Here is a 22,152-nt window from a genome sequence, read left to right as displayed (position 1 = left end):
ATGGTATTCAGCAATCTGCCCTTCAAAACATGACTATGTTTGCTGAAACAAGCCCTGAAGGCCTGACAGTTACTCTATGGAATGATGCCATTCTGCCGGGGCCTGTCAGTCAACCAACAATGTTTAGAATTCAAGTGTTAATAATTTCAGCAAGATTTGTCCAGATAATGCTCATTGATATTCAACTCACAACTGTGTACTCTGCGATTTTGACTGTAGGTGCCTTCTGGATGCTATTTTGCTCCATTGCATTTGGTATGAATTAGTTTTCTTCCACAGAAATTGTTTGCTCCTGCCTTCCAATGTCAAATGAGGATTTGGCATTAGTGATAGTGTTGGTGAGCCAAATTCAGGCAGGCTGGGCTGCGCGACAATGTGCCCCTCATCACAATAGAAGAGGCCATTTTAAAATACTGCACTGAAGCAAAAAACTCACCATTCATAAAGTTAAATGAAGATTAATTCAATGTGGAACTATTCAAGAAATTGGAAATACCAAGGAAACTTCTGCAATGTGAATTGAATTGCCATAAAGCCAATTTTAAGTTGAACACTGGGGAAGGAGTACTAATTCTGTATGAAACAGTAAATCAGCTGAAGTATGAACTTCTCCAGCCATCAAATATTTGATTTCATGTTTCAGGTGATGTCCAATTCAAAGTAAAGGAATGGCTGACTATTCTATTGCAAGACAACGGGAGGGAAACCACTGAAGTGGGTTATTTAATTCATAACCAAGATTATTCATTTATAAACCATATAAGGTGGATGAGTTATGAGTCCAGGACAAACTAACAACAATTCACACCAGAATGTCCACATTTGTTTAACGGCCTGCAAATACTGAGCATGCCCTACTGCACTCCATTAGTACTAGATGTCAGTCACTGTTCTCCCTCAGAAAAGTTCAAAATCCTCTTCAAATGAAGGTCCAAATGATAATTGAGTCAATGCTGCATCAGGGGGTTACATCACTGGTAGCAAGAACTCATTAGTTGGTGTTCAAGGATGATTCCAGTCTCCAAAACAAATGTAAGTCTGTGTAGGCCTCACTCAGTTGGGAAAGGATGTCAAAATGAGAATCTACCCAACAATGTCTACAGATAAAATTCTGGCAAAACCAAGAAGGATATTGCTTTATTTGGTTATCCTTTTGAATTGCTCCTACATTGATGATTTCTCAATGAATCATGACTGGACTTTTGGAGGGGTTTGGACCACAATAAAACAAACACCTAAACCTGAATGTGTTTCAGACAGACATTGTGCAATGTTTGATTACCAAAATTGGGCACTCCTTACCTCCTGGCCCTTATCTTTTATAGTTTTCATTGTAGCTGCTTTTGATCTTGTATTCCAACAGATCCATGGTGTTATACATTGTATGAAATTATACTTAGACACCATGCAACATTACATTTTGATAAAAGGGCTATAATAATACATGTTGTTGTAGTGGTGGTTTTTGGTGAAAAAAGGAAAAAAAACCAATAGGAATGATGTAGTACATGCTAGAAAAGAACCTGAGCGAATTTCCACCTTTTTGAGATATAGTTTATGACAATGTGACAGACTCTACTCACCATCAAGTGCTCCAATGATGGAATGCCAAGATGCATAAGAAAGGACAACAACTTATCAAAAACAGCATTTCTCGTGAGTGAAAATGTTCAATAAAACAAGCTCATAAATATTAAAGTGCCTCAGACAGACATTGTGCCATGTTTGATTACCACGTTGAGTTCTTCTTACCTCCTGGTCCTTATCTTCTTGTGGATTCTGGCTTGCATTAGATTCATCATTTCCGTGTGATAACCCTGGTTCCAGCTGTGTTGCTTTTGTCATTGCTGTACACCCAGTTCCCTATGGAAAACGGTCAATTTAATTCTGTTCAGTGGACAGTAATGGCACTATACTTCTTGGAAAGAACTTTCTGCTGAAATTTTCATCATCAGAATCTTAGAAATTGATATTTGATTTGAGTTGATTTGATTTGATTGATTTATTGTCACGTGTACTTTGTTACATAACAGTGAAAAGTGTTGTATAGTATTGCTGCACTCCGGCGCCATCTTAAACAACATAAAAATAAAGAAGTGACGTTCACCTCTACAGTTCCTCCTGTGAAGTGTTCAGCCATGGAGTGGCCAGCCACATATTCCCTCTCTGTGCCATCAGAACAAGTGTGAATGCACGGAATATTCTGAAAAACATACCAGATGTTTGTCAAAGTCAAACCGTGGTCTCAAGGGAGCTCAGTGCAGAGGGTACTGTGCATTGAGAAGTTTGTGGTTGGATGGACGTGGAAGCAAAGAGGGAAAACAATAGACCATAGGGGAGAAAACGCAGCAGCATTTGTTGTAGTGGGGACAAAGTCAATGACGGAAGAAAAGTCGTTATGAGCTGGGGTGTGAGAGAGGATTGGAAGCAGGAGGACAGCATCACAGGATGTTTTTGCAATGACAGACCTGTCACAGAGTTTACTCTCTTTACTACAGAGCATCAAGGTATGCCCATACAACTTAACACAAGGTTTTTTAACAGTGCTTTGAATCCCATCCTCTCTGATAACAAACCGTTAGCAACTTCACATGAACAGTTGCACGATGCATTTGTGATGGGTGATGTCTCAACCTCCATTCCACGTGTACCCGATGTCTCTATCCTAAATTGCGTGCAGGGGAAGCTCAGACGGAAGTCAGACAAGCACAGATTGCTATCTCAGACATTCAGAATATTGTCTCATAGAAATCGTTCTGCAAGGCACTTTCAGGGTTTCATGGTATTCTGCAATCTGCCCTTCAAAACATTACTATGTTTGCTGAACAAGCCCTGAAGGCCTGACAGTTACACAATAGAGTATAAACATACCCTCCTCTGGCACAGTGATGCCATTCTGCTGGGGTCTGTCAGTCTAACAACAATATTTAGAACTCAAGTATTAATTTCAACAAGATTTGTCCAGATAATGCTCATTGTTATCCAACTCACAACTGTGTACTCTGGGATTTTAGCTTTAGCTGCCTCTGGATGCTATTTTGCTCCATTGCATGTGGTATGAATTAGATTTCTTTCACTGAAATTGTTTAACTCTTGCTTTCCATTGTCAAATGAGGATTTGGTATTAGTGATACTGTTGATGAGCCAAATTCAGACAGACTGGGCTGAGTGACAATGTGCCCCTCGTCTCATATGAAGAGGCCATTTTAAAACGGTACACTGAAGCAAAGAACTCACTGTTCCGAAAGTTAAATGAGGATCAATTCAATACAGCACTATCCAAGAAACAGGAAATACCAAGGAAACTTCTGGAACGTGGACTTAATAGCCTTTAATCCAATTTTAAATTGTACACTGGGGGAGAAGTATGAAACAGTAAATCAGCTGAAGTATGAACTTCTCCAACCATCAAATATTTGACTTCATGTATCAGGCGATGTCAATTGAAAGTAAAGGAATGGCTGACTATTCTATTGCAAGACAACAGGAGGGAAACCACTGAAGTGGGTTATTTAATTCATAACCAAGATTATTCATTTATTATCCATACAACGTGGATGATTTATGAATCCAGGACAAACTAACAAGAATTCAGGTCAGAATTTCTACATTTGTTTAAACACCTGCAAATACTGAGAATGCCTTGCCACATTCCATTAGTGCTAGATGTAAGTTTAGTGTCACTGTTCATCCTGAGAAAAGTTCTATACCCTCTTCAAAACAAGGTCCACAGACAATTGAGTCAATACTGCATCAGGGGGTAACATCACCCCATAGCTAAACCTTACCATCTGGTGTTCAAGGGCAGTTCTTGTCTCCTAATGAAATGCAAATCTGTGTAGTCCTGACTCAGTTGAGAAAGGATGTCAAAATAGGAATCTAACCAACGATGTCTTCACATGAAAAGTCTGCCAAAACCAGCAAGGAGATCAATCTTCACCAGACTGGCTCATGCTGGGTGGATTCTGGCAGCTAACGTTGGATGAAGATAGTGACAACATTCATTCTACTCTTTATCAGATATTGCTTTCTTTGTTTATCCTTTGGAATTGCTCCTACACTGACAATTTCTCAATGAATTATGACTGGGTGTTTTGAGGGGTTAGGACCACGATAAAACAAACGCCTAAACATTAATGTGTCTCAGATAGACATTGTGCAATTTTTGACGTCTCATGTTGAACACTCCTTACCTCCACTCCATTATCTTTAAGCATCATCTGGTTTCCATCGCATTCGTCATTTCTGCAAGTTTTTGATGACCCTGCTTCTAACTCTGTTGCATTTGTTATCGCTGCATCGACAGCATCCTATGGAAAATGTTCAATTTAAACTTTTCAGTGGATACTAATGCTCTATTCTTTTTTGGCAAGAACCTCCCAGTGAAATATTCATAATCACAGTACAATATTAGGAACTGATATTTGATTTGGTTTGATTGATTTTTTTGTCTTACGTACTTTGCTTTAAAATACAATGATAAGTGTTTTACAGTATCGACACTCTCATGCCAGGATCTCTCACTGCTATGTCTCTGTTGCATCTACTTGAACAAACAGTTCAGGTGCAGAATCCTTGTTCAATATTATTGAACAAAAACTACCTACTTCACACTGCTTTTGGTCATGATTTCCAACAGCTCCATGGTGTTGCACTTTGTTTGATATTACAGTGAAACACTGTGCAACATTGTATTTTGCTAACAGAGCGATAATAATACATTTTGCTCAGGTTGTGGATGTTGGTGAGAAAAAGTTAAAAAAAACAATTGGAACGATCTAGTACATGCTAGAAAAAAATGTGGCTGGAGTTCTACATTTTGAGATATAGTTCATGACAATGTGACAGAATCTACTCACCATCAAGATAAATGCTCCAATGATGGAATGTCAAGATGCATAAGAAAGGACAACAACTTATTAAAAACAGCATTTGTCGTGAGTGAAAATGTTCAATAAAACAAACTCCAAAATATTAAAGTGCCTCAGACAGACATTGTGCCATGTTTGATTACCATGCTGAGTGCTCCTTACCTCCTGGTCTTCTTGTGGATTCCAGCTTGCATTAGATACATCATTTCTGTGTGATAACCCTGGTTCCCGCTGTGTTGCTTTTGTCATTGCTGTACCCCCAGTTTCCTATTGAAAACGGTCAATTTAAATCTGTTCAGTGGACAGTAATGGCATCCACTTTCTTGGCAAGAACTTTCTGCTGAAATTTTCAGCATCACTGTACAATCTTAGAAATTGATATTTGATTTGATTTGATTGATTTATTGTCACGTGTACTTTGTTACATAATAGTGAAAAGCGTTGTATAGTACTGCTGCACTCTGGCACCATCTCAAACCACAGAAAAATAAAGGAATGAAGTTCACCTTCACAGTTCCTCCTGTGAAGTGTTCAGCCATGGAGTGGCCAGACACATATCCCCTCTCTGTGCCATCAGAACAAGTGCGAATGCACAGAATATTCTGAAAAACAGAACTCAGTGCTGGGGGGACTGTGTGTTGAGAAGGTTGTGGACGAATGGGTTTAGGAGTAAAGAGGGAAAACGATAGACAAAGTTAGAGGAGAAAACGCAGCAGCATTTGTTGAAGTGAGGACAAGGACAATGACGGAAGAGAAAACAGGCTATGAGCTAGGGTGTGGGGTGGGGGATGGGAAGCAGGAGGACAGCATCACAGGATATGATGCAATGACAGGCATGTCAGAAAGGTTACTGTCTTTACTACAGAGCGTCAAGGTGTGCCCATACAACTTAGCACAAGGTTTTTAACAGTGCGTTGAATCCCATCCTCTCTGATAACAAACTGTTAGCAACTTCACATGAACAGTTGCACGATGCATTTGTGATGGGTGATGTCTCAATCTCCATTCCACATGTACCCAATGTCTCAATCCTAGATTGTGTGCAGTGGAAGCTCGCAAGCACAGGTTGTGACCTTGGAGATTCAGATTATTGTCTCATAGAAATCATTCTGCAAGGCACTTTCAGGGTTTCATGGTATTCAGCAATCTGTCCTTCAAAACATGACTATGTTTGCTGAAACAAGCCCTGAAGGCCTGACAGTTACACTATCGGGTATAAACATACCCTCCTCTGGCACAGTGATGCCATTCTGCTGGGGCCTGTGGGTCAAACAACAATATTTCGAACTCAAGTGTTAATTTCAACAAGATTTGTACAGATAATGCTCACTGATATTCAACTCACAACTGTGTACTCTGGGATTTTAGCTTTAGCTGCCTTCTGGATGCTATTTTGCTCCATTGCATGTGGTATGAATTAGATTTCGTCCACTGAAATTTTTTGACTCCTGCTTTCCATTGTCAAATGAGGATTTGGTATTAGTGATAGTGTTGGTGAGCCAAATTCAGACAGACCGGGTTGAGTGACAATGTGCCCCTCGTCTCATAAGAAGACGCCATTTAAAAATGGTACACTGAAGCAAAAAACTCACTGTTCCAAAAGTTAAATGAAGATCAATTCAATACGGCCCTATCCAAGACATAGGAAATACCAAGGAAACCTCTGGAACGTGGATTTCATAGCCATTAATCAAATTTTAAATTAGACACTGGGGAAGAAGTACTAATTCTGTATTAAACAGTAAATCAGCTGAAGTATGAACTTCAGCCATCAAAATTTGACATCACGTTTCAGATAATATCCAATTGAAAGTAAAGGAATGGTTGACTATTACATTGCGAGACAAATGCAGGGATACCACTGAAGTAGGCTATTTAATTCATAACCAAGATTATTCATTTATTATCCATACAAGGTGGATGAGTTATGAATCCAGGACAAACTAACAAGAATTCAGGTCAGACTTTCCACATTGGTTTAAACTCCTGCAAATACTAAGCATGCATTACCACATTCCATTAGTGCTATGTGTCAGTCTAGCATCACTGTTCATCTTGAGAAAAGTTCTATACCCTCTTCAAAGCAAGGTCCAACAGACAATTGAGTCAATGCTGCATCAGGGGGTAACATCACTGGTAGCTAAACCTCACCAGCTAGAGTTCAATGATGGTTCTAGTCTCTAAACCAAATGCAAATCTGTGTCGGCTTCACTCAATTGAGAAAAAATTTCAAAATGGGTATCTAACCAACGATGTCTTCACATGAAAAGTCTGCCAAAACCAGCACGGAGATCAGTCTTTACCAGACTGGCTGATACTGGATGGATTCTGGCAGCTAACATTGGATGAAGATAGTGACAACATTTACAAACCCACCGACTCCTACAGCTACCTGGATTACACCTCTTCCCATCCTACCTCTTGAAAAAATGCCATCCCGTATTCCCAATTCCTCTGCCTCCGCTGGATCTGCTCCCAGGAGGACCAGTTCCACCACAGAACACACCAGATGGCCTCCTTCTTTAGAGACCGCAATTTCCCTTCCCACGTGGTTAAAGATGCCCTCCAATGCATCTCGTCTACATCCCGCACCTCCGCCCTCAGACCCCACCCCTCCAACCGTAACAAGGACAGAACGCCCCTGGTGCTCACCTTCCAGCCTACCAACCTTCGCATAAACCAAATCATCCACCGACATTTCCGCCACCTCCAAACAGACCCCACCACCTGGGATATATTTCCCTCCCCACCCCTTTCCGCCTTCCACAGAGACCGTTCTCTCCGTGACTACCTGGTCAGGTCCACGCCCCCCTACAACCCACCCTCCAATCCTGGCACTTTCCCCTGCCACTGCAGGAACTGAAAAACCTGCGCCCACACCTCCTCCCTCACCTCTATCCAAGGCCCTAAAGGAGCCTTCCACATCCATCAAAGTTTTACTTGCACATCCACTAATATCATTTATTGTATCCGTTGCTCCCGATGCGGTCTCCTCTACATTGGGGAGACTGGGCGCCTCCGAGCAGAGCGCTTCAGGGAACATCTCCGGGACACCCGCACCAATCAACCAAACCGCCCCGTGGCCCAACATTTCAACTCCCCCTCCCACTCTGCCGAGGACATGGAGGTCCTGGGCCTCCTTCACCGCCGCTCCCTCACCACCAGACGCCTGGAGGAAGAACGCCTCATCTTCCGCCTCGGAACACTTCAACCCCAGGGCATCAATGTGGACTTCAACAGTTTCCTCATTTCCCCTTCCCCCACCTCACCCTAGTTCTAAACTTCCAGCTCAGCACTGTCCCCATGACTTGTCCGGACTTGTCCTACCTGCCTATCTCCTTTTCCACCTATCCACTCCACCCTCTCCTCCCTGACCTATCACCTTCATCCCCTCCCCCACTCACCCATTGTACTCTATGCTACTTTCTCCCCACCCCCACCCTCCTCTAGCTTATCTCTCCACGCTTCAGGCTCACTGCCTTTATTCCTGATGAAGGGCTTTTGCCCAAAATGTCGATTTCGAAGCTACTTGGATGCTGCCTGAACTGCTGTGCTCTTCCAGCACCACTAATCCAGAATCTGGTTTCCAGCATCTGCAGTCATTGTTTTTACCTCAGTAATGACACTATACTTTTTTTGTAAGAACTTCCCATTGAAATATTCATAATCATAGTACAATATTAGGATTTGATATTTGATTTGATTTGATTGATTTATTGTCATGTATACTTTCTAACAAAATACATAAAAAGTGTTGTATAGCATTGCCACTCTCATGCCAGGATCTCTAACTGCTTATTCTCTGTTCTATCGACTTGAACAGACAGTTCAATTATAGAATACTTGTTCAATATTATTGAACAAAAACTACCTATTTTACACTGTTTTTGTTCATGTTTTCCAACAGTATGAAATTACAGTGAAACACCATGCAACATTATACTTTGGTAAAAGCGCTATAATAAGACATGTTGCTGTGGTTGGTGATAAAAGTCAAAAAAAAAAGGAATGATGTCGTGCATGCTTCAAAAAATCACCATAGAGTAGCTACAATTTAATTACTAACTTCAGGCACACAAATAAAATTGATGTAAGACTCACACAAAATTCAAAAACCAAACTTAATTAATTGATATTAAAAATGTGTATAAATCAAAACATTTACTTCACAGTCGTGCATAGTAAATACAACATGGAAGTTCTGGAGAGGGATCTGGTGACCAGGTGGAACCCAGCGCTCACAGTAACCTCTGTGAGTAGTGGGCCCTCTCATTAATTACTATTCAACAGATGCTCAGTGGCTGAGCACATCCAGCTCCACTGAATGTCTCTATTACTGGCTCCTCCCAAAGAGCAGTGAGTGATCCATGTCTACTCTGTCAGTCATGCAACCACAACTGAAATCGAGACACTAATCGATTCGATTTGTACAAGGTCACACCTATTGATTTTGTAAGCCTGATGATGAAGTCAGTCTTGCATTCCAGGCAACAGGATATGGAAACACAACTGGAATTTGCCAAGTTACAGGGTGTCATCACCTGCACAAAGGTGACACTGAGAGGGCTATATCACAACATACATTCGCTTCTTTAATCATATTTTTATCTTACTCCAAATTACATGTGGCTCAGGTCATAATCCTGGGGACCTTTGAGGTCTGTCATTTTGATTTTGTAGCCAACACTGAGTTTTTTTTTGTACTTCTACCAATAGCAGTGAATTCCCACCACTCTCTGTGTAAAGACATCTCCCATAAACCTTCCTGCAATCACCTTAAAATTATGCCCCCTCAGGATAGCCATTTCCACCCTGGGAAAAAGTCTCTGGCTATCCAGTCTAGCTTTACCTCACATCATCTTGTACACCTCTATCAAGTCACCTCTCACCCTTCTTTGCAACAGTGAGAAAAGCTCTAGTTTCCTCAACCTCTCTTCATAAGACATGGCCTCCAGTCCAGGCAGCATCCTGATAAATCTTCACTGCACCCTCTCTCAAATTTCCACATCCTTCCTATAATGAGGCAACCAGAACTGAACATAACATTCCAAATGTGGATCAACCAGGGCTTTCTATAGCTGCAGCATAACCTCACAGCTCTTAAACGCAATCCCCCTGCTAATGAAAGCCAACACAACATACGTCTTCTTAATAACCCTATCAACTTGGGTGGCAACCTTAAGAGATCTATAGACATGGTACCCAAGATCCCTCTGTTTCTCTTCATTGTCCAGAATCCTCTAATCTGCATTCAAATTCGAGCTTCCAAACTGAATCATTTCACATTTTTCGAGGTTGAAATCCATCTGCCACTTCTCAGCCCAATTCTGCATCCTGTCAATGCCCTGTTGCAACCTACAACAGCCCTCCACACTATCCACAACTTCACCAACCTTCGTGTCATTGGAAAACTTACTAACCCACCCTTCTACTTCCCCATCCAAGTCATTTATAAAAATCACAAAGAGCAGTGATCTCAGAACAGATCCCTGTGGAACACCACTGGTCACAGAACTCAAGGCTGAATATTTTCCATCTACCACCACCTTCTGTCTTCTATGGGCCAGCTAATTCTGTATCCAGACAGCTAAATTTCCTTGTATCCCATGCCTCCTTACTTTCTGAATGAGCCTACCGTGGGGAACTTTATTAAACGCAGCAGGTCAGGCAGCATCCAAGGAACAGGAGAATCGACGTTTCGGGCATAAGCCCTTCTTCAGGAATGAGGAAAGTGTGTCCAGCAGACTAAGAACATCACATATTTTCAGCTCTGATCTCCAGCATCTGCAGTCCTCACTTTCTCCTCGAACTTTATTAAACACCTTGCTAAAATTCACATACACCACATCCACTGCTCTACCTTGATCAATGTGTTTTGTCATACCCTCAAAGAATTCAATTCAGTTTGTGAGACATGACCTGTCCTTCACAAAGCCATGCTGACGGTCTCTAATCAAGCATAATAAATCCTGTCTCTCAGAATCCTCTCCTATGATTTGTCCACCACAGATGTGAGACTGACTGGGCTGTAATTCCCAGGGTTATTCCTATTCCCTTTCTTGAGCAAGGGAATAACATTAGCCACCCTTCAGTCATCTCATATTCCTCCAGTGGACAGTGAGGAAGCAAAGATCATTGCCAAAGTCACAGTAATCTCTTCCCTTGCTTCCTGTAGAAACCTTTGATATATCCTATCTGGCTCAGGCGACTTATCCATCCTTATGTTTTTCAAACTTTCCAGCACATCCTCCATCTTAACATCAACCTGTTTGAGTATATCAGCCTGGTTCACGTGGTTTTCACAAATGACAAGGCCCCTCTCACTAGTGAATACTAATGCAAAGTATTAATTCAGGACCTCCCCTACTTCCTAAGATTCCAAGCAAAGTTCCCTCCATTATCACTGATTGGTCCTACCTTCACTCTGGACATACTTTTGTTCCTCACATAAGTGTAGAATGCCTTGGGGTTCTCCTTAATCCTACTAGCTAAGGCTTTTTTATGCCCCTTTTAGCTCTCTTTAGTCCATTCTTCAGTTCCTTCCTGACTACCTTGTAACCCTCTAGAGCCCTGTCTGATCCTTGCCTCCTCAACCTTAAGTAAGCTTCCTTCTTCCTCTTGACTAGATGTTCCACATCTCTTGTCATCCAAGTCCCTTCACCCTACCATTCTTCCTTTGCCTCATGGGACAATCCTATCCAGCACTTGCAGTAAATGTTCCCTAAACAATCTCCACATTTCTGTCACGCATTTCCCTGAGAATATCTACTCCCAATTTATGGTCCAAATTCCTGCCTAATAGCATTGCAATTCCCCCTCCCCAATTAAATACTTTCCCATACCATCTGCTCAAATCTCTCTCCATGACTAAAGTAAAGGTCGGAGAGTTGTGATCTCTATCACCGAAATGCTCTCCCACAAAATGATCTGACACCTGACCTGGTTCATTGTCAAGCACCAAATCCAAAATGGCCTTCCCTCTCATCCGCCTAACTACATATTGAGTCAGGAGTCCTTCCTGGACATAGCTGACATTTAATACATGTTATGAGCTCATGCTAGGAGGTTAATGATGCAGTAATACAGGGAGGATGAAGGCTGCATTCTGTCCATCAAATAGCACCATATATTCATGCTCCAGTTTGCTGTACATTCATACAGTCGTCCTTAATGTTAGTACAAGCACACAAATGCTAAAACTACCCCACATTTCAAGCCCAATATAGTGCAACAAATGTAATTTAAGAAGTGAAAATCCTTACATTAGGAAGGAAACACCACTCTGTTTTATCAGTATCTCGAACCTATGGAAAAAACATACTAAGTTGAAAATTGCTTATAAATCTAATTCATCTTGCAAGTTTTTAATAGCATAATGACCAAAGAAAGCTATGTTATAGAGTCATAGAGATATACAACATGGAAACAGACCCTGCAGTCCAACTTGTCCACACCGATCAGATATCCCAACCTAATCTAGTCCCACTTGCCAGCACTTCGCCCATATCCCTCTAAACCCTTCCTATTCATATACCCATCCAGATGCCTTTTAAACGCTGTAATTGTACGAGCCTCCAGCACTTCCTCTGGCAGCTCATTCCATTGATGCACACCCTCTGCGTGAAAACATTGCCCCTTAGGTCCCTTTTATCTTTCCCCTCTCACCCTAAATCTATTCCCTTTGGTTCTGGACTCCCCCGCCTCAAGGAAAAGACCTTGTCTGTTTATCCTATCTATGTTCCTCATGATTTTATAAACCTCTACAACATTACCCCTCAGCCCCCGATGCTGCAGGGAAAACAGCCCCAGCCTATTCAGCCTCTTCTTATAGTTCAATATTGTAAAATGTTAAACTTAACAAGTCAACCATATATTTGCATGCACGCAATGGTCCAAATGGTCTTTTATGATACAATAGTTATCCATTAGCCTCTCAGAGAAGCCCATTTCACTCTTGTGTTCCCTCAACAGCCTGTATGACCCTGGGCCCCAGGCATAATGGATACCAATTTGACCTCATAGATTAAGGACAGTATCCCCATGAATGAAGGTACTTCCTCCACTACATGCGGTCAAGAATCAATCACCCCAGAAATGTAGGAGGGATGAATAGTTTCTCCTTTTGATTCTCCAGTGACACACATGACCCCCCAGGCTGAGGCCTGTGAGATGCCAATTCCACCTCACAGAATCAATAAATTCTTTTCAGGAATCATTCCCAAGAACAAAATGTAATTAATCACCACAGTCTCTGAAAACATATTGTCCTGTGTGTTATCATTTATCCTCTTGATACTATGTGACACAGAACTTGAGTTCTGGGAGATGCCAATTCACTTCATGGAATAAAAAGACTTTTTTTCAGGAATTATCCCCATATTCATCTCCAGTGGGATAGTCCAGTTGAAAAACAAAGTGATACTTGACTGACGGCACCGGACTTTGATTTTGAAGCATACAAGATGCACCACACCAGTCAGCAACATTCACAAATTTTACAGTCCTTTTTCCTTCCTGGTGAGGCAGTGCAGTTGCTATGACAAGTACATTTTTTTAAGGAAGGAAATCTGCTACGTTTACCTTGCTTGGCCTTTATGTAACTCCAGATCCACAGCACTGTAGTTGACTCTGAGTAATTAGAGAAGGGCAGTAACACTGGCCTAGCCAGTGACGCCACATCCTGTCAATGCAGGCATCTGACCCCAAATGGAGTAGTTGCTCCTCAACTGCAGGTAGCTGGTCAGAGGGATATGAATTGATAACCTGCAATCTCCACAATCATTTGACCTCTGTCAAAAGGTATGCACTCTGTAGGCAGTTAAATAAATATTTTATTCTGACCATATGCAGCTTTGTGGACACAGACTCACCTTGATTGAAAAGTGTGAATTTACAAGAACTGCCATTACATTTTTGGGACATATAACGTAAAGGGATGCTCATAGAGCTTCGAGAAGTTAAAACCACGCAGCGACCTGCCCAAATGTGTTAATTATATCAGTGGTTCCTTTGAATGATCAGTCAGATATTGACATTCATATAAAACCTAGTCACAACCACTGAAACTTATAAACCTTTTGCGAAAAAAACTAATAGTAGTTTTAGAGAATTGAGCAAACCACGGCATTTCAGAAGAAAAACAAAAAGCTCAGCCTTTTAGACATGCTGATACACTGTAAATCCTGGTTTGCTCATAGTGGAGACTGCAAATGCATCCAGAACAGGTTTTAGACCAACCTGGCCATTCAAGACCAGCAGGAAGGTAGCAGAAAACCAGCCTACTTTGCATCATGCACAACCAAATAATGTTATGTGGTCACAGAGACACATTGACAAAGCTGGGGCATTTAAATTCATCTGACTGCTTGATAACATTGAAATTTCAAGTTGAGACAGAACTCAAATTGCTAATTATCCATTTAGATTCTAGAGAGAAAATGATTCTAGTTTTTTCCAGAAATTAGTAAAAGAGATTATCCTTCTCAATGCACTGATTGCATGCAGGCCGCCTTGTGGTGGGAGATGGAGATTTTCTGATCAAAAACTGATGGCTGGCCTGATGTTGATGCTGGCCTGAAGAGATATACCATCGGATGTGGGGAGGTGATTTGTTTAGTTGTGATATAGTTGCAGAACTAATAATGGTGGGCATGATCCAAAACTTATTTCAGTTCTGAAGTCATACTGGACTCACAACACAAACTCTTCCTCTCGTCATAGATGGTGTCAGACCTGGAAAACGTCCCCAGAATTTTCTGCGTTTGTTTTATCCCACAACCCCCTGTCCATGTTTGGGGCTCAATAAACACCTCCCTAGTCCCCCGTTCCCCAACTCCTGGACCCAGCCCCTTTTCTCCCACTCCATTGCTCCTGAATCAATCCCCTTTCCCCATTGCAGATACAAACATCCACTTCCCCAGATTCAAAACCTTTTTCTCCACTGCCAGGATAAACAGCCCCTTCCCATGCCATTGGAGCTATCTTATTGGAGCCGTCACCCCAGGACCTGACATCATTCCTTCCACCCAGATGCCGACTACCCACCCCAACCTATCCTAAACATGTCATCATCTATCTGGCCCTTTGCCACCTTGCTCCCTTGCACCCTACATATCTGGCACCAGTACCCCTAGCACCTCTGACACCTTTCCTGCCTGGTACTCTACATTCCCTGCCCACATGGCACCTGACACTTCCAGCACCCTAACCTCACAGCTATACTTAACCAATTCACAACAGCTGTCAAAGTGGCTGTCTATGATTCTGAACCTTTAAATTCCATTATATGGCAACACACAGCTGTGAAAAGGGGCCATGTTTTCTCTATCCCTAAAAAGAACCTATCAGAATGGAAGTGCAGCTCTTCATTTCTGAAAGTGCCCTGACTTGAGCCTCTTGTCTTGAAGTGCAAAGTTTTCTCATGGACTGAAAGAGTGACTTCACTGCTTGGGAAATTCAGCCCAATATTTCTGGGAAGTTACTTCAAATTGTTGATTGGTTTTTCCAGCTATGAATTGGCTGCCCTTCACAATTTCAAAGCAACAAATTTAAAAGACAATGGCTCCCATATCTGGTGACCCAGGGAATAAACACCAACTCTTTCAGTAAGCTAACTGGATAATTTACATTAAGAAATTCATAGAACAGAGACAAAGAAAAAGTGATAAAAGAATCTGACATTCTTATCCCCTTTAACAACAATTCACTACCTGAAACAATGATACTCCATTTTCACTTCTTTGCCAGAGATTCAATGCATTAACAATTTAAATTAAGTGTAACTACCAAACCTAACTTTCTGAGGCAACTTCATTGGAAAATTAATATGCAAATCTGATAACTTCTCAAAACAATAGAGGTTCAAATTGCCTTTTAATCTAACTGAAATGAAGTCTGTGCTTTTTTCATTGCTCCCATCCCAAGAAGCTAATATTTATTAAAAGAAAGAGGTAAAATATGAAAGTAACTAGAAAAAATAGATGTATACCTTCTTCCGAAATGTTAACTTCGGTGGAATCGTTATTGAGTTATGCAGCTTTTTGAAACACATCTTGGAATAGTCAAACTCAAATCTTTTTAGCTGCAGAGCCAGTACCTGCGGGAGACTTTCAAAGAAGTATTCCTGAAAATAGGAAAGGACAGACAAACATTTATACATGGGGTAAAAACAATGACTGCAGATGCTGGAAACCAGATTCTGGATTAGTGGTGCTGGAAGAGCACAAAAAAAAGTTCAGGCAGCATCCAAGGAGCTTCGAAATCGACGTTTCGGGCAAAAGCCCTTCATTGGGAATAAAGGCAGTGAGCCTGAAGCGTGGAGAGATAAGCTAGAGGAGGGTGGGGGTGGGGAGAAAGTAGCACAGAGTACAATGGGTGAGTGGGGGAGGGGATGAAGGTGATAGGTCAGGGAGGAGAGGGTGGAGTGGATAGGTGGAAAAGGAGATAGGCAGGTAGGACAAGTCCGGACAAGTCATGGGGACAGTGCTGAGCTGGAATTTTGGAACTATGTCAATTTATACTGGGACAGCATCATGCAGAACTGATGTCTGTACATTAAATACCTAAGTGCAGATAGTCTTACAGGGGGTCCCTGATTTATGAGCATCTAACTTAGAAATGCTTGTACCTATAAATGTGGTCCCATGCAGGGGTGAAATTTTAAAGACCTGACATACAATCAGTTCCTTTATTCACAAATGACTTGCCTTGCATTGTGTCCTGACTTGTGAAAAATCAACTTGCAAACTGAGTCCAAGGGACACAGTTAACAGTGGTAGAGTATAAAAAGTACTTGATTTAACAAGTTGTAGCTTATTGATGATAACAGTAGGTACGAGTACAATGGCTAGTCTGGCATAATTTCAGGACTCACAGGAGCCAGAGGCGACATTTCTGACACAGTCAGGATTTATAGCTGGAAACAGCAAATACTGGAGATCACAGAAGATCAGGCAACATCCATAGAGAGAGAGTAAGCTAATGTGTCAAGTCTAGGTGACTCTTCATCCGAGTTGACATGAAGTGTAAAGGGGGCAGCATTTATGGTATAATGGGTCGAGCGTAGAGTGCTGATAGAGAAAGGGTGTTGATAGTTCAGATTGAGTGATCAGAATGTGAGAACGATAGAACAATGGTGTGTCCATCTGCCAGACATGAAAGACACAGTCCCACTGGGTGGGGGAGGGGAGAGAGTTCATGGTGACAGAGAATGCAACAAGCAAATCTAAAAGGAAAGGAATGGGAAGGGGTTCACAAGTTGCAGGTCTTGAACTCAATATTAAGTCCAGAAGGTTGCAAAGTGCCTAGTCTGAGGATGTGCAGGTGCTGGACCGGGGTGGACAAGATCAGAAGTCACACGACACCAGGTTATAGTCCAACAGGTTTATTTGAAATCACAAGCATCAGGTGAAGTGCAGAGAGGCGCACAGGCACAGAATTTATAGCAGTGAAATCAAAAGATCATACAAATAATGTGAGTGGAGTGTCGACAGCTTGAATAATAAGTCTCTGCACGTGATCAAAAGTGTCAGATGGTGTAAGTAAGGTGTCAACAGCTGAAAAGCAAGTGAAGGGGTGACATCTAATCCAATTAATTGAGACAAAGAGATAATTACAAAAAGTTAAAAATAAAATGGCGCTGGAGACAAACCAAATGGCTGGAATAACATAATAGGTATAAGAGTCATATGCTGAGGGTCTAACTAAAGTAACAAGTCTGAAGATGAGCTGCTTCTCCAGGTTTCACTGTGATTCACTGGAGCACTGCAGCATGCTGAGGACAAATTAAATGAGCAGGTGAGCAAGATGCTGTGTTAAAATGACCAGCGACGGGAAGGTCAGCATAATGCTCACGCACAGTCTGGGCATGTTCTGCAAAGCAGTCACCCAGTCTGCGTTTAGTTTCTCCAATATAGCAAAGGCCACATTGTAGTGAATACAATACAGAAGATTGGAAGAGGTACAGGTGAAACGATGCTTCCCTTCAAAAGAATGTTTAGGCCCTTGGTTGGTGAGCAGGGAGGGGGTGAAGGGACAGGTGCTGCATCTTCTGCAGTTACATGGGAAGGGGCTGTGGGGAGGGGGTTGACGTTAGTGGTTGAGGAATGACCTATGGTGTCCCAGAGTGAATGATCCCTGTAAAATGCAGACAGTGCGAGTCGGGGAAAGATGTGTTTGGTGGTGGCATTCTGCTGGAGTTTTCCAAAATGGTGGAGAATGATCCTTTGAATGCGGAGGCTGGTGGGATGAAAAGTGAGGACAAGGGTGACCCGATCCCACTGCTGTGAGTGATGGGAAGAGCCAAGGTTGGAAGCATGGGTGATAGATCAGATGTGGTTGAGGGAAACCACGGTTATGGAAGAAGCAAGCCATGTCAGCAGACATGGAAGGTGGCACCATCTAAACAAATACAATGTGGGAGAAAGAACTGAGAGAATAGTTTGGAGTCTTTGCAGAGCATAGGGTGGGAAGAGCTGGAGTGAAGTTAGCTATGGGGCTCAGTGGCTTTGTAGTGCATGGCAGTGGGGCACAGTTTATTCCCCAAAATGGAGACAGAGAGGCCAAGGAAAGAAAGAGAAGTGTTGGATGATGGGAAAGTTATAGAGAGGTTGACATTGGAGGTAAATGAATAAACTTTTCAAGGTTTTGGTGGGAGCATAAAGCTGCACCAAAACAATTGTCAATGTACCGAAGGAAGAGTTGTGGGAGGGGGGCCAGTGTATGACTGTAATAAGGATTGTTCCATAGAACCCATAAAGAGGCAGGCATAATATGAGGGTGCCAATAGCCATTTCTTTGACTGAGCTGAATGAGCTGAATTAAAGGAGAAACTATTCAGTGAGGGAACAAGTTCAGCCAGGCGGAGGAGAGTAGTGATGGATGGGGAGTGTTCAAGTCTCTGGCCGAAGAAGAAGCCGAGAGATCTCTGACCATCCTGGTGGAGGATGCAGGTACAGAGGGATTGGACATCCACGGTGAACAGGAGGCAGTTAGGGCCAGGGAACTGGAAATTGTCAACACAATGGAGGGCATCAGAGGAACTGTGGATGTAGGTGGGCAGGGTCTGCACAAGTGGAGAGAAGATGGAGACAAGGTAGGAGGAAACGAGACAAGGTAGGAGGAAACGAGACAGGGTAGGAGGAAACGAGCTCGGTGGGACAGGGACAGACTGATAGGATGGGCCGACCGAACAGTTTGGTTTGTGGATTTATAGCTGTACTCCCCAGTTCTCCACTCAGAAGTATATGACGTCTTCAGATTTTGTGGAACCTGATATTCTTTCAGGACCAGTACTTAATGTCATCTCCTGCATACCCCCATCCCCATTTGTTAACAATTATACACTTAGGCGTATAATTTCACTTACATTTACCATTACCTCATGTTCACTTATCTCTAACTTCATAAATTCAGACAGTCTGGAGGTGTTGCAATTCCTATGCAAAGTATTCTGTTCTGACTTGACAGATTGGTAGGTCCTTCTGCAAAGGACTGTACATCTGTTTTCTGATCACTTGTTAATTGTTGCTCCCCTGAGGGATCTTTTGTACCACAGATGTTCTTTGCAGAGAATTGCTTTTATTTCTAAAGTGGATGTTAATCAATTATCTTATCTAGACCATCCTTCATCACCTGAATTTACTTCACAGTTGAAATCTCTGATAATTCATGTAACTGGCACATAACATCATCTGGATGACCTTCAGTCTCAATAATATCATTGTGGAAAGTAGCTTTCTCCTTTGCAAAAGCCTGGATTGTCAGACTAAGCAATTTCTTCTTTACCATGTCCTGTATCTGTGGATGATGTTCCATCTGCCATGGAGTTGTAAACAGATCATCCTTAATTTAGAGTCATAATATTATACAGCACGGAAACAGACCCTTTTGTCCAACTTGTCCATGCCGATGAGATATTCTAAATTAACCTAGTCCCATTTGCCAGCATTTGGCCTATATTCCTATTCCTGTATCCATCCAGATGCGTTGTAATTGTACCAGCCTCCACCACTTCCCCTGGCAGCTCATTCCAATCACACACAAACTTTCCTCTTAGGTCCCTTTTAAATCTTTCCTGTCTCACCTTAAACCTATGCCCTCTAGCTTTGGACTCCACGACTTAGGGAAAAAAATCCCTGGCTATTCATAATATTCATGCCCCTCATGATTTTATAAACCTCAACAAGGTCACCCCTCAGCCTCCAACACTCCAGGTAAAATAATTTGTTGAAGCCAATCTTTATTCTCAGACTGTTGACACATCTGAAGTACGTAAATTTGCTGAGACTGCACAGAGAATCAGGCACATAGAGGGCTTCTTTCTATATCCTGCCCCAGCTCAGGTCAACACTCTCCCAGACCTGCAAAGGATCTTTGCTGTTCTTCATCCTCAGAAGACTTCATAGTGGGCGGCACGGTGGTACAGTGGTTAGCACTGCTGCCTCACAGCACCTGAGACCCGGGTTCAATTCCCGCCTCTGGCGACTGTCTGTGTGGAGTTTGCACATTCTCCCCACGTCTGCGTGGGTTTCCTCTGGGTGCTCCGGTTTCCTCCCACCGTCCAAAGATGTGCAGGTTAGGTGAATTGACCATGCTAAATTGCCCGTAGTGTTAGGTAAGGGGTAAATGTAGGGGAATGGGTGGGTTGCTCTTCGGTGGGTCGGTGTGAACTTGTTGGGCCGAAGGGCCTGTTTCCATACTGTAAAGTAATCTAATTTAATCTAAATGTTTTTTCCTAGCCATATCGAACATCAAAGAAAGTAAGTACAAAAACCTTTCATGTACTCACCCCCACACTCCGGATTCCTCGACCGTTCCTGAACCTTCTTGCGACCTCCGGAAAACCATTGCCCATGCAGCCGCTGCAGCCACCAGCGCCACGGCGAACAGTGACGTCCCTTCTGCCCCCATCATCGCTGCACGGACAACAATCACCACCAACCATGCAGCCTCTGCGATCGCCGCCCAGACAACCGCCTCCACGATCGCCAGGAAGACCATAGCTGACAAATACGCGGCCGCCGCGGGATACACGGCCACCGGGACCAGCGCCATTTCTGCCCGGCGCGCCACTTCCGCCCCCAGAGTTGCCATCGCCGCAGCCACTTCCGCCCCCGGAGCTGCCATCACCGCAGCCACTTCCGCCCCCGGAGCTGCCATCGCCGCAGCCACTTCCGCCCCCGGAGCTGCCATCACTGCAGCCACTTCCGCCCCCAGAGTTGCCATCGCCACAGCCACTTCCGCCCCCAGAGCTGCCATCACCGCAGCCACTTCCGCCCCCGGAGCTGCCATCGCCGCAGCCACTTCCGCCCCCGGAGCTGCCATCACTGCAGCCACTTCCGCCCCCAGAGTTGCCATCGCCACAGCCACTTCCGCCCCCAGAGCTGCCATCACCGCAGCCACTTCCACCCCCGGAGCTGCCATCACCGCAGCCACTTCCGCCCCCGGAGCTGCCATCGCCACAGCCACTTCCGCCCCCAGAGTTGCCATCGCCACAGCCACTTCCGCCCCCGGAGCTGCCATCACCGCAGCCACTTCCACCCCCGGAGCTGCCATCACCGCAGCCACTTCCGCCCCCGGAGCTGCCATCGCCACAGCCACTTCCGCCCCCAGAGTTGCCATCGCCACAGCCACTTCCACCCCCGGAGCTGCCATCACCGCAGCCACTTCCACCCCCGGAGCTGCCATCACCGCAGCCACTTCCGCCCCCGGAGCTGCCATCGCCACAGCCACTTCCGCCCCCGGAGCTGCCATCACCGCAGCCACTTCCGCCCCAGTGACGTCACTCACCTGCTCAAGGACCACACCGCACGCTACGCCACTCTCACATCGATCTCCACCCCTACGTCAATCTCCGCCCCCATGTTATTCACTGCTCCTGCTTCGATCTCCGCCCCCACGTCGATCTCCGCCCCGTTAATCTCCGCCCCCACTTCGATCTCCGCCCCCACGTCGATCTCCGCCCCGTTAATCTCCGCTCCCACTTCGATCTCCGCCCCCACGTCGATCTCCACCCCCACGACCAACTCCGCCCCCACTCCCAGGTCCAGCCCCACACCAAGTCCTAGCTCCCAGCCCTACCGTATTTTCACCATCCCTCCAGTCCTCCTCCTCTCTGAGGATGAACGATCAGGCATCACCTTCATCCCCCTACGCTCTCGGATCAATGAGTTCAACACGCGGCGAGACATTGAGCATTTCTTCCGCTGCCTTCACCTCCGCGCCTACTTCTTCAACCAGGATTCTCGCCCACCCTCTGACGACCCCTTCTCCCACCTCCAAC

General features: G+C 43.9%; 1 protein-coding gene across 1 annotated transcript in view; it reads right to left on the bottom strand.

Moving 5' to 3' along the window:
- Window positions 1-22,152, bottom strand: part of LOC140479042 (uncharacterized) — an 84,256-nt gene that overhangs the window by 40,834 nt on the left and 21,270 nt on the right. The window contains exons 7-12 of the mRNA XM_072572832.1: window positions 15,859-15,993; window positions 12,134-12,175; window positions 5,034-5,138; window positions 4,194-4,310; window positions 2,108-2,203; window positions 1,753-1,863 (exon numbers count right to left, since the gene is read on the bottom strand). Of these exons, the coding sequence (XP_072428933.1) occupies window positions 1,753-1,863; window positions 2,108-2,203; window positions 4,194-4,310; window positions 5,034-5,138; window positions 12,134-12,175; window positions 15,859-15,993 (606 nt within the window). The remainder of the gene's footprint in view (window positions 1-1,752; window positions 1,864-2,107; window positions 2,204-4,193; window positions 4,311-5,033; window positions 5,139-12,133; window positions 12,176-15,858; window positions 15,994-22,152) is intronic.

Source organism: Chiloscyllium punctatum, chromosome 6 (assembly GCF_047496795.1).
Source record: "Chiloscyllium punctatum isolate Juve2018m chromosome 6, sChiPun1.3, whole genome shotgun sequence".
Lineage (NCBI taxonomy): Eukaryota > Metazoa > Chordata > Chondrichthyes > Orectolobiformes > Hemiscylliidae > Chiloscyllium > Chiloscyllium punctatum.
Note: the sequence above shows the minus strand (reverse complement) of the source record. Positions and strands in the feature narration are given on the sequence as shown.